The sequence below is a fragment of the Podarcis liolepis genome, assembly GCF_965112155.1.
Source record: "Podarcis liolepis genome assembly, chromosome: 1".
Taxonomy (NCBI): domain Eukaryota; kingdom Metazoa; phylum Chordata; class Lepidosauria; order Squamata; family Lacertidae; genus Podarcis; species Podarcis liolepis.
This window is the reverse complement of record NC_139554.1, coordinates 31,725,557-31,738,940: the sequence shown is the minus strand read 5'-3', so window position 1 is coordinate 31,738,940 and position 13,384 is coordinate 31,725,557. Positions and strand designations below refer to the sequence as shown.

The 13,384-nt window shown below is 43.8% G+C and overlaps 1 protein-coding gene across 3 annotated transcripts in view; it reads right to left on the bottom strand.

Annotated features, from left to right (window-relative positions):
- Window positions 1-348: 348 nt before the first annotated feature.
- The window catches only part of LTBP2 (latent transforming growth factor beta binding protein 2), a 136,007-nt gene continuing 122,971 nt past the window's right edge, over window positions 349-13,384 (bottom strand). For all 3 annotated transcript variants that reach the window (XM_083505804.1, XM_083505803.1, XM_083505805.1), the window contains 10 exons: window positions 12,948-13,073; window positions 11,467-11,610; window positions 10,571-10,762; window positions 9,776-9,859; window positions 6,722-6,850; window positions 6,328-6,468; window positions 6,073-6,240; window positions 4,239-4,514; window positions 2,981-3,133; window positions 349-1,583 (listed from right to left, as the gene is read on the bottom strand). In XM_083505804.1, the coding sequence (XP_083361930.1) occupies window positions 1,417-1,583; window positions 2,981-3,133; window positions 4,239-4,514; window positions 6,073-6,240; window positions 6,328-6,468; window positions 6,722-6,850; window positions 9,776-9,859; window positions 10,571-10,762; window positions 11,467-11,610; window positions 12,948-13,073 (1,580 nt within the window). In that variant the 3' untranslated portion in view covers window positions 349-1,416. The remainder of the gene's footprint in view (window positions 1,584-2,980; window positions 3,134-4,238; window positions 4,515-6,072; window positions 6,241-6,327; window positions 6,469-6,721; window positions 6,851-9,775; window positions 9,860-10,570; window positions 10,763-11,466; window positions 11,611-12,947; window positions 13,074-13,384) is intronic.

Sequence of the window (13,384 nt, the reverse complement as noted above, 5' to 3'; positions counted from 1 at the left end):
TAACACAGTAAAATATAAAAGCAATAAAAATGCAATTAAAAATCAGTATTAATATTTAATTCAATGGGTGTGCCTCCTGTGAATGGCCTGCTCACTTCGTATCTAGGAATGACAGAGCAGCTGTTCCAGCAATCTTCAGCCATGCCTGTGGACGACCTTAAAAAGACCCTGTGGACCACATACCACTGTTTGGGAATGGCAGGCCTAAAATCCACAGTTTACAAACCAGCTCTTCTCTTTTTAACCCTACCCACTTGGCTTTTAGCTAACTCTTTGCAGCGGCTTCTGGTGCCAAGCTTGGGAAAGGATAAAGGCAGAAACATTCATGACCAGCTCCAGCCTAAAAGCTGTAAGGCACAATATAAAAACCATTTATTTTAACATCATGTTGAATTTTTCCCAATAGAAAAGCACCACAAAGAAAACTTCTCAGAACTAAAGAGCTGTAGTCGTCCCCATGCCCCCCCCCCGCCCGAGCCAATACTCCAGCAGCCATAGGAAGTGCAGGGGTGGATGCCCATTGTTTGGATGAATAAAGAGAGGCAGGATCCAATCTGTGCCAGACTGTATAAATAGAATCCATACACGGTGAACATGACCACCCCTTTTTCCTGGCTCAGGTACAAAAGACTCTGTCGCTTTTCTTGCTAGAGAGGGGGGCTTTGGGACAGGGTTAGACAGATTTGGACAGGAGAAGCTGCAATGTTTGTGACACCCATGGACTGAAGAATGTTTTTCATTCCCTGTGGGAAATCTACAGAGTCCAAGCGGTACCTGTGTTGCTGGGGGTTGCTGCCCATTTAACACACACAGCTGGAAGAGTCCTGCGCCTTACTGTCCTTTTGCCAACCATGACAGAGTGACTTGGGAATCCCACAGTAACGAGTATGAGTAAAATTGCATTGGAGTGGTTTTGCAGTAAGTTAAGAAAGACCCTACACAATGTGAACCTGTGGAGGGGTGAGAGGGAAATGAATACTTGTCATATGGATGAGGCCGTGTGAGAGTGATTCCCATGGCGTGAAATTCTGCAGCTTCATGATATGAACTGGAGGGCAAAATAGGTGAATGGGGATGAACATACTCGTGACCCACGCAATGCAAGTTAGTATTTGGAGGCCAGGGGTGTTGATAGAAATGAGGATGACAACCTATAAAACAGGACACGATGAAGCGACTGGGACCTGAGTGTTTGCACCACATCTGAAGCAGGAAGCTTGGGCTGAGCAGGCCAGCAAGAGAGACGAAGGAACTCTGGAGCTTCTCACTGGCCTTTGTCCCTGTGAGTTGAGCCCAATGAGGTTTTTGTCCTTTGGGAAACAATCGACGGGTTTTTAAAGCTGTTTCTTTTCTCGCTGAGCAGATCTACAGTTCTCATAGCAAATGTCCGTAGGGGTTCCATGGTTGCTTTTGGGGTCACGCGGCCTCTGCATTCTGAGCTGTCCCTGGCACGCAGCGGTGGGGCTCAGCTAAAGCTACGTAACCAGGCAAGCAGTTGCAGCGGTAGGAGCCTTCTGTGTTCTCGCAAGTGCTGCCTTCACACAGGGTCATAGAGGCATTTGCTTCCCCGCACTCATTAACATCTGATGGGGGAGAGAAAAACAGTGCATCCATTAGGCCCAGCAGTGCAGAAGTTCTCTCTTACTCCCTTTTGGTAACAAGACCAGGCTTAAACAATATGCTGAGTGCATATAAAAACACCCACATTTGAGTCCCAGATTCTGTTCTACACATGTATTATTTGCATACAAGCATGGCTTCCTGTTGGGCCAGAGGGAGCTGGGGGGGGGGTCAAATGCTGTGGGTGTAAGAGCCAATGGATAAAAAATATTGAAAGCCAGAGTGGGCAATCTGTGGCCCTCCAGATGTTGGGCGGACCCCAGGTCCCACAAAGGACAGCCAGCATGGCCAGTGATGATCAGAGATGTAGCTGAACTATGACTTCCATTATACCTGGCCTTTGACCCATGCTGGCTGTGGCTGATGGCAGCAAAGGCCATGGTTCAGTGTTTTGTATGTGTATTATCAGATTCTTATTCAAATCTATATAAAAAAACAAGGGTATCTGGGCTGGTGCCTAAAGGGGGAAAACACACCAAAGTCCATAATTGGGCAACTTCTTTATAAAGACAAAGCTAAAGTCTCGAAGATGTGGCATGTTTCAAATTACAGTGGTGCCTCGCAAGACGAAATTAATTCGTTCCGCGAGTTTTGTCGTCTTGCGATTTTTTTCGTCTTGCGAAGCACGGTGTCGGGAACGTTTTGGAAAAGCTTCAAAAATCACCAAAGTCTTTAAAAACCTCAAAAAAGGCTACCACACCGTGTTCTATGAGTTGCTCCTCGAAGTCAAGTCGCAACTGTATTAACGGTGTTAAGAAAAAGGAAACAAACTTGCAAGACGTTTCCGTCTTGCGAAGCAAGCCCATAGGGAAAATCGTCTTGCGAAGCAGCTCAAAAAACAAAAACCCCTTTCGTCTAGCGAATTTTTTGTCTTGCGAGGCATTCGTTCTGCGAGGTACCACTGTATCCAGAATTCTTCATCAGACAAGATGTTACACCAGTTTGAGCCTGGTTGGATGGGGGAAAACAATAAAATGGTTGTAAGCTGCTTTGGGTTGCCGTGGGCAAATAAAACAACCAACAAAATAAATAAATAAATGGTTGGATGTTATAGCCATGAAGTCTGCTTATAGGTGCTGAGGTAATAATCAGGTTGAAGAAGGAAAAATTGCTGCTGTCCCCATTTCTCTGAGAAAGCAAAGCCCAGTTTGTAAGCCAGTTCTGCCCCACACCTTAAACAAAACAAGAAGTTCCTGGGCAGGCAGGCTTTGCCCAAATGACTCATGTTTCTCTTTACTTCTGCTCTCCACTTGCCCAAGAACCTATGGTTTCATTTAAGGCAATTCCTGAAAATCAAAGGTTAGTCTTTCAGCTGCTAATGTATACCAGCTCTTCCTTTCTGTACGGTCTGGCAACTTACCCACACAGGCCATGAGTATCAAGTCTAACTGGAAGCCATCAAAGCAGTCGCAGGTGTAGCCCTCCTGCACTCGCACACAGCGCCCGTTCTCGCAACCATTCAGGATCCCACACTCCTCGGCTCGCAACCCTTCAAAGCTGCTGTAGCGTTGTCCTGAAGACACAAGGGAACAATAAGCCAGTATAGAGAGGGACTCTTAGTGTCTACCCAGAAGACAGAGCATCAAGGGACACACACATGGTCAATGTATTAAAGACAAACGTGGGCCAGATAAAAGATGTCATGACTTGTGTAATCTTTGCTCTGGCATATTTCCTTTCCCATTAACCCCGCTTTTAACAATAAATTAAATAAAACTTTCCCCTTCGTTTTAAACATTCGACTCCAACTAAACATCAGGAAGAACTTTCTGACAGTAAGAACTGTTTGACGGTGGAATGAACTCCCTTGGGAAGTGGTGGACTCTCCTTCTTTGGACGTTTTTAAAGCAGATGTTGGGTAGCCATCTGTCATGTATGGTATAGTTGAGATTTCTACATTGCAGAGGGTTGGACAGATGACGCTCAAGGTCTCTTCCAATTCTACCATTCTATGATTCAGTATAATAACAAGTTTAAGAGCTAAGAAAGAGGGTAGGTAAGGGGTCAAGCAAAGAAGAGGATTTCCCTCCCTCCTTTTGCCCTCTCTGTCCATCCCGCCTGGACCTAACAACAGGGATCTGTGGAAGCAGATTTCCCCATTCACACCAGGTATAAATCTGCCATTCAAATGGAGATTTGAATGTGCTTCCAATTTACTGCTAGTGATAGGCACACACATACCTCCTTGTGTGAATTAGCACACCCGGCTCCAGGAAGACAGTTATTACAGGGCCTCTGCTTGAGATATGAAGTGCCTGACATGATGATACACAGATAGTGGCTTGAATAGGTGTCCCCAGATTTGGCTCTATGGAGCTAACTCCAGCTGAGAGGCTGCCCCAGCAGATATTCAGCCCTCAAGACGATTTTATAGTTGGAAGGCTATGCACCCAGTCCTGGTTTCTCCCTAGGTTTTTTGGGCACCCAGTACATCTGTATATGCGGCACTTTGCTAATTACAATAGTGGTATTTTGTGAATTCCCTGGGTAGAGATTAGCTCAAAGAATTTCCAGGATGAAGTTGAGCAAATGTCTGCCTACAGTCTGCTAATGTATCTGTAGCTCATCCCTGGATATAAGACGAATTTTCTACCATTTTTCTTTCTTTTAGCATTTACCAATTTGGCCAGGCACATAGCGAGGCTGCGTTTGTGCTGGGCGGAGCTGTGCTGCTTGCAGGGACGAATCACCATCAAATCCATGACTCGGTTCTCTGTTTGAGAGGCTGATGTCAGGTGCTCCATACTCAAGACCCAACTGGTTGTAATAAGGTTCTAAATCTGGCCTGTAGAGTCCATACTGATGGTCTTCCTGAGTTGGGCCATATTCATAGCCAGGCATTTCTCGGAGTTCAGCCTCACTTCTGGCAACATTGCACAGCTGAGCAAAATCCTCTGGAGGGAGACACAGAGAAAAGAGGCAGATAAGCACACCACCATATCTCACCTGCCCAAGTATTGCGATAATCTCTGGAGGCCTTTCTCAAAGTCCCTCTACCTTTTGAGATGAGTCAAATGGTGACGGAGAACAGGGCCTTTTCTGGGGTGGTGCCTTATTTATGGAAAGTTCTTCCCAATGAGGTTTGCCCAGCTCTTTGGCTGGCCACTGTGAGAACAGGATGCTCAGATAGTCATCTGAGCCCTTGGCCTGATGCCTAAGAACCTAAGAAGAGCCTCCTGTAACAACATTTTTATTTGCCCAGGCGATTTCAAAATGTTGTGTTTTTACATCTGATGGTCACTGTTTATTTTATACCAAGGCTGTTGCTGATAAGTGTTATGTTGAGTTTATTGTTACAATTCCTGTGCTAATCACTGTAAGTCACTCCTAAAGTTTTATGGCTGAAGAGTGAGTTACTAGGTCTTCGCAATCAACCAAATCAAGCCCATTCCGGATGCTAGACAGTATACCTGGGTGCTCTGGTGCTTGGGTCCTGTTTGTGGCTTTGCTACTAGCATCTGGCTGGCCATTCTGAGAGGAGGATGCTAAACCAGATGGGCCAATGGTCTGATTCAGCAGGCTCTTCCTATGTTCTTATGCCGGACAGTGCACAAAGGACCACGATCCCATTAGAGTGGGCTGGGGTTGAGGTTAAAGTTTGGACTAGACAGAAATAGCTGCACTATGTGCAAAAAGGGTATTGCGAGTCGTATAGGGATGTGCCTTTCCTTTTTGATTTTGGTGACTCTTGTTTATGATGGTCAAGCTGGAAAAAATATTATTTAGTACTTCTTGGATTTACCCATGGAAAAGGTTTCTCATGGGTCCCAGGAGGAAGCTTCATTTTTTGGATTGAAAGCTCCTCCTGAGACAGCCCTAGTGAAGAAAACAGAGATCCCCATAGATATGGGACAAAGTCATATCTGTGAGGTCACAGTGTGTCTTTGGTGTGGATTAGCTCAACAGATAAAGGTAAAGGTAAAGGGACCCCTGACCATTAGGTCCAGTCGTAATTGACTCTGGGGTTGCGGCGCTCATCTCACTTTACTGGCCGAGGGAGCCAGCATACAGCTTCCGGGTCATGTGGCCAGCATGACTAAGCCGCTTCTGGTGAACCAGAGCAACACACGGAAACACCGTTTACCTTCCTGCCTATTTATCTGCTTGCACTTTGACATGCTTTTGAACTGCTAGGTTGGCAGGAGCAGGGACCGAGCAATGGGAGCTCACCCCCTCGCGGGGATTTGAATCGCAACCTTCTGATCGGCAAGTTTAACCCACAGCGCCACCAGTAGATGTATTCATTATTAAACATTATTAACAATGTATTAATAATAAATTCTCGGTAACATTGCTGATGATGACTCAAGTTCTTGGAGATACTGCAAAGGGTGAATCCAATTGCTCATGTGTGGATTTGCCCAGTGGAAATCTTATCTGAGGCCTAGCCTTAGCTGTTGAAAGACACCACCCCGCTCCTCCCGAAATCCCATGTGATTTGTGCCTTCTCACCAGAGGACCTGGGGGGGCAGAGTGCACAGTCCTGACTCCAGGCGTCTCCATAGCGGCAGCAGCATTCTGTGTATGTGGTTCGTTGCCCCAGCAGTGGCTCGTTGCAGATGTAGTTGGAGACACTCTGCCAGCAGATGTCTAAGTGAATGTCAAGTTCATCCTCATCATCTGCCAATGAAAGAAAGAGAAAAGCCATCGGAACTACAAAACCTGCTTTTAGAGACCATTTTGCACTGTAGTCAGAACTGCACTCACCTGCGCTGTTGGAAACATTGACACAGCGGTTGCGGGCCGCATCCAGCACGAGGGGAAGGCTACAGAAGCAATGATAGGAACCAGCTGTGTTGAGACACTTGCCATTTGCACAGGCGTCTTCATTTTCACACTCATCTAGATCTGCAGCCACAGAAGTTGAGCAGAAAAGTTTACATCAGTAAGACGGACCTCTTTGACCCTCTCACACAGAAAAAGATTCCCCCCCTCCCCTGATCAGGTGTGCACAGAATTTCAGGGAGTACCTTACTTACTCCATGTGATGCTTAAAATAAAACCGGGGGGGGGGGACAGGATGGGACCGTTCCATACAATTGTGTGGGCAATTCTACAAAGCACAGAAAATATATCAAGCAGCTAGAAAGAGACTTCTCACCAATACATTCAAGCTTGCTGGAGTCATAGATAAAACCAGCGCGGCAGAAGCAAGCATAGCCTGGCGCTACGTTCACACAGTGACCATTACGGCAGACCTCGTGGCCAAACATTTTACACTCATCAGCATCTAGTGGGAGAGAGTGGTTTAATCAGACCTAGAAACCAAAGAGTTAAGACCTACGGGGACCCTGACCTATTTATTCTCTTCTTTTTAAAGATTTTTATTGATACAGCAAGGGGGGGGAACCCACAAATACTAAATTACACACAGAAATAACCATAGACACATAATTTTCTTAGCAAACAATAAAACATACATTGCTTTTAACACGAAAGACCCAACCTCCTGTCTATTCCATATTTCGATTTCATATTACTTATTGCCAATACACACTTTTATCATAATTAAATGTTTTCTTAATATATCTAATTTCTTATATCTACCTTGCAGCTATTACTGAAGTTCCTCGAATGCTGCAACAGAATTTAAACTACTATATTTATTTTTCAGCTATTCTTTGAAAGCCTCCCATTTTGAAACAAATTCCTGTTTATTCTCAAGGGTGGTGCTTTTCAAGCTATCTGTCTTCAGGGAACTGATTTCACACCTAACTTGCTATTGAACACCTGCCTGTTTTAGAGGATTCTGTGGTTCATTCATTTAATGTGTGCTGCTGTGTTGGTCAGGCCTGTTGTGCCTCATCATAGTTGTGAGTGACTTTTAGAACACATTCACCCTAGAAATTTACTGTGGCATAGCCAACCTTTGTTCAGTCATTATTTTTACAGGGCATCTCTTTGACACTGTCATCAAATCACAGTTCCTCTGTATTCCCCCCACCCCATAATTCTTATTTTTCTTTCCAGACTGCAAAAAAATCCAAGTTTGGGGGAAAGAATGGAACAACACCACAATCAACTAGAGATGTTGATCACCTTAGTGCTAACTCTTCCCTGTTTTTTAAGAGGCGTGTATTTTGACATGCACAGAGACACAATAGGTAGGCAGTACTGCCAACACATCCCTTCACGGTCACCATTCCTACTGGTACCATTTTATCAGCAGGTTTTTTCTTTTTTTAAAAAAAGAACACGTTAATGACTTTTCATCTTTGTTTTCAAAATGTTGAAATATTTATGCTTAAATAAAAAGGTGTTTCAGTGTACACAGAGAAAAGTGTCATACCCCCCCACCCCACAGTGTGGAAAACTACTCCCAATTCTGCATGTAGCATACAGTGAAGAGCAACTCCTGTTCCCATAATAAAGTTAATGGAAGAAATGACCACATTCAAAAATGATTATTCAGGCTGATGGCAAGTATCAACCATGATTTTTCAATTCTCAGTTCAATACTACTACTAAATCCTGCTGCGGGAAAGATTCTACTCTTTTAAACATTACTCCTATTAAACTGAAGGTTTGTTATATTTGGTGCTATTTTTCCAGAAAAAGAGGTGCTGGAATTCACCATGAACACCTCCCTCACTTTCTTAGAATGGCACCTGAGAGGTGCTGGAAATATGTTCCAGTGAGTTCCATTATATTCATACAAGTGAGTAAACTAATCATTTTTTGAAACATAAACCACCTCTGTATGTCTAATGCAGAAGGTATGAAAAGCGAGAGAGGTGACTGCAGTCCTCCCTTCTACTTAATTCCTTCATCTTCTACATACTCTGATAAATTCTAAGACTTGCACAAATGAAAGTAGACCATTTTATGAGCACTTACAGCAAAATGTTACCTTTAAACTCAGTTCGCCTCCTGGGTCCTTTCCTAAGGCTCCATTAAGAACCAAGACTGCCTTGGTCAGTCTGAGGGGCTGCCAGATTTTTTTTTTCTGGCCTGATCTCTAACTACCTGACAATTTGTAATTCACAGTCTTATTCTGTATATACCTATCCCCAGATTTATTGGTGATGTTTCCTACTAATCTTTCTTTCTCACAGACTGTCACAAGTAAGATTACAAACATTTTGGAGGGTATCGCAGATCTGTTGATTTAGGTTTTTCTCAGTTTCTCATTTTTCCAATCATAAGTTCAGTTCACACCATTTCAGCATCAGTTTGTGTTATTTTTTTTTTGGGGGGGGGGGAGTCTTCATGAAAATCCACTCACATGTTTGCAAGCAATTTCCCCTAATACAGTGCATTTACCTATGTGATTGTCATGTATGTATTTTTCTATACACTTTCCCCTAATGTACACATTCTTGTATTCATTTTTTGGTTGAAGAACTGCATCAATATATTTGGAGAAGTGTGAAATTTGAAGGGTAGCTGTTTTTCTGTTCACATATTGGTTTGTGAAATCTGAATATGTGAAGGTTGTATTAACAGGGGAACAAACAAACAAAAAACACCCCATCCTTAGTCCAGATTGTATTTGTCTTCTCCCCAATTCCATGACTAATTGTTGCAGAAGGCAGCGGTATGTGGGGGGAGGCAGTCCCAGCACTGCAGGCCCCCACCAGCTGCTTTTAAGTCAAGATAAAAATGGTTCAGTTTTTAAGTCAAGATAAAAATGGTTCAGAGTTCTGATTACAGATCTCCCACTCTGAAAGTACATTTGGCAAGGCATCCCATGTGAAGATTGTCTGCGTCCCTGTGAAGATGAAGTAGTCAAAACTTTGGGTCATATCTTTTTCGAATGCAATGTTCATAGAGAGGAATGTAACAGCAACCTTGCCCCCTTCTGAGGAACATCCTGGATGGTTTCTGGAACGGCATCCAGAATATTTCTTGGCTAACGCAAGCAAGTTAATGACAGAGTTAGTGGCCAAGTTCCTCTTCTCTGCTCAAAGGTCTCATAAGATGGTGCTCTCATTTTAATTGCAATCCGTATCTCAGGTTTTATTGCTGTATCATATTGTATTTTAAATATGGCTATGTTTTATTGGTCATGTTTTTACTCTGTTTTGTTTTAACAGGTCTAGGACTGTACAATAAAGTATTGACTGACTGAGTGATTGACTGAGATCTTCCACATCACACCTAACTTTGACCTTCAGATGCCTGGTGGAATGGGTAGAAAAAGAGAAAGGGGTACCTGTGTAAGATGTCTGTCCAAAAATCAGCGTCCCTTCCACAGGGATATATCCTTTCCCACTAGGGCAAATGTCAGTATATTCCACTGGCAAAAACAGGGGAAGAAACAAGAAGTTCAGCGGGATAGGGAGAGAGAGATGGGAAAAAAACACAGAAAGTATATCATTATTGCAGCACACAACTTGAACATGGCAAGCCATGGTGACCTTTCTCTTTGACTGGATCTCATAGAATCATAGAGTTGGAAGAGACCACAAGGGCCATCGAGTCCAACCCCCTGCCAAGCAGGAAACACCATCAGAGCACTCCTGACATATGGTTGTCAAGCCTCTGCTTAAAGACCTCCAAAGTAGGAGACTCCACCACACTCCTTGGCAGCAAATTCCACTGTCGAACAGCTCTTACTGTCAGGAAGTTCTTCCTAATGTTTAGGTGGAATCTTCTTTCTTGTAGTTTGGATCCATTGCTCCGTGTCCGCTTCTCTGGAGCAGCAGAAAACAACCTTTCTTCCTCCTCTATGTGACATCCTTTTATATATTTGAACATGGCTATCATATCACCCCTTAACCTCCTCTTCTCCAGGCTAAACATGCCCAGCTCCCTTAGCCATTCCTCATAAGGCATCGTTTCCAGGCCTTTGACCATTTTGGCTGCCCTCCTCTGGACACGTTCCAGTTTGTCAGTGTCCTTCTTGAACTGTGGTGCCCAGAACTGGACACAGTACTCCAGGTGAGGTCTGACCAGAGCAGAATACAGATCTGGCAGAGAAGAAAACACTACAGAGCAAATGTCTCACCTGAGCCAATGACAGGGCATGGATGTGTCTCACAATTGTCTCCCCAGGCTGCTCCTTCTGTGCAGCAGCATTCTTCCTTAGTGGTGTTATTGGCCAAGACACTGTCACATAGTGGGATGTCACCAATATGATAGTAGCACTCCTTCCTCTCTGAGCTTCTGGGATGCAAAGAGACAGGCCTTCCAGGTCCTCCTAAGTTTAGAGAGAAAATGTAGGGGTTTTCGTTTTGTTATCACCCACTGATAACGTGGGTGTCTTCATTAGAGCTCTAGGAAGGCTCTTGAAGTACTGTATCCATTGATAAAGAGCATCTGGCAGAGCATGGCATTCTCAGGATTTTACCAAATAAATAATGCTAGAATGCAACCCATTATAAAGAAAAGAAAGTTGCAAACAGCAGCACAGCCACCACCTCAGCAGTGCAGCTGCTCTCTCCCTGATACATTATGTGGGAATGGGACATCACACTGCTGGTGTCAGATTAGGGATTATAAAAGTCTCAGTAAGAATAAAATTTAGGGCATGCATTTGGAGTCATGCAGAAAAGCCTTAAGAACTCAAGTTTCAGTTTACTATCCTTACACTTATCAAAAGATTTTGAGCTATGCCTTTTCACATAGGAATTGCTGCATCCTTGATTGGACAAGATGATGACTGGTGGAACTATGTTCAGAAGTGATGTCATCATGTGCAAAATAAATTGTTTTGTGACTCGGTTAGATCAAAAGTCTCTTTGAGCTTGTCTGATCAGCAGATCATACACAAAATCTAAAGGTGAAGAACGTACTGCAGGGCTTCCTTTTATACAAACCCATAAAATGAATTTGTGGTTCTTCTTACTAGAACAGTGTCTTGGATTTTGTCTTGTATTGCCCTGCCCAGCAAGTAACTCTCACCCATGTCTGCTCGGGGGCGGCATTCGCCTGTTTCCGTGTCATAGTCCTCGTGGTCACTGGAACACAGGCACAGAAAAGCACCTTCCACATTCTCACAAAGTGCTGTCCCACAGACGGCAACCATCATCTCACATTCGTTCACATCTGCAAGACACAAAATCTTATAAGTGCATTAAGAAGCCATACATCTGCCCCAAAGCCTTCTGATTTGCCATTCCTTCTCTTCACAACTACACCTTGAAAATAAAATAAACAAACTGGGCAAGGCTGACCCAAGACTTTTTGCTACCTGAGGCAGAGCAGAAAATGCTCCCCCACCGGCAAGGGGCACAGTACCCAAAGCCAGTCCAACTATTTTGGCATTTGAGGAAGAAAACTCCACAAGCAACCTCATCCATGGCAGTAGAAGCACAAAAACAAGGCTGCAGTCCTAACCTCAAAATAAAAAAAAATCCTTCCAGTAGCACCTTAAAGACCAACTAAGTTAGTTCTTGGTATGAGCTTTCGTGTGCATGCACACTTCTTCAGATACACTGAAACAGAAGTTTCAGCTATCTGCCAATCACCCATTCCCACCACCCTCTGAGTAATACCCCTCCCCACCTTCTCACTATATAGAAGGATCTGGCAACTTCTGTTTCAGTGTATCTGAAGAAGTGTGCATGCACACGAAAGCTCATACCAAGAACTAACTTAGTTGGTCTTTAAGGTGCTACTGGAAGGATTTTTATTTTATTTTGACTATGGCAGACCAACACAGCTACCTATCTGTAACTGGTCCTAACCTCAGTTACTCGGGTGTACGCCCCAATGAATTCCATTGGGCCTACTTCCAAACAGACACGATTAGGACCGCACTTTTATATAAAAAAATTGCAGCCCTTTCCTAACACCCAGTATCAGCTTTTGCCTAATGGTAGGGCCAGCCCTGAAATGTAGCCCCTCATTTAATGGGTTTCACCATGTTCATTCATTTACAGATGTGTGATGGCAGCTGTACTGTGCTTTAAACCAGGGATTGCAACTTTACTTTCTCAAGTTTGGGCTCCAAGTGCAAATACATGTATAAACCACTTTTGGTACAAAGCAAATGGGAAGAGGCAGTTTCAGGGGGGGAAGCATGGAGAGGGGAATGATTAGGACCCCCCCCCCATCCTCTGCTCTTTTGCATCCCCTTGCTTTATACATAACACATGGGTTGTGCCATCATCACATCTTGTTACACCTTTAGAAAAGGAACTGATGAGTCTTGGAGATTCATCTGGGGCTACTTTTGCCTACAGTCCTATCCCTCCAGTATAAGGGCCTAATCACAGAAGACTTTTTATTACTAGGGATTATGAGGGGCTGGATTTTCATGAGGACAGAATTTACGACAATGAGAGCAGAAGCATGAACAGATCTTGGGCCCGTATTTTGGAGAGCTGTCAGCATCTAGAAGAAAGAAGTAACATGAAACTAGAATACTGAGTGACTCTTACCAATGCAGTCAAGGCCTGAAGGTGAGTTTTCATAGCCACGGTCACACAGACAATGGAACGAGCTGTCTGTGTTGACGCAGAACCCATGACTGCCACACAGAGTCTCGTTGGCACACTCATCAATATCTGCAGGGAAGAAGGACAGATGAATCAGCACAGAGTCTATTTTTTTAGCAAGCCCATACCCACTTGTGTATCACAATCATAGGCTAGCAATCTTCCATCTTTCGCAATAGGGACATCTCTAGCTCCTCAGTTGACCAGAAGTTTACGCAAGAATAGGAAGTAATTCAATGAAATATTTTGAACTTCATTGCAACACCATCTGAGGGTGTTCAGAAAACAAAGCAAGCTGACATGTAGATGACGTAAGATGTCAAGAGGAATGGGCTGTTTTATGGGATAAGGAATTTGATGAAGGAAGAATGTGGAAAAAT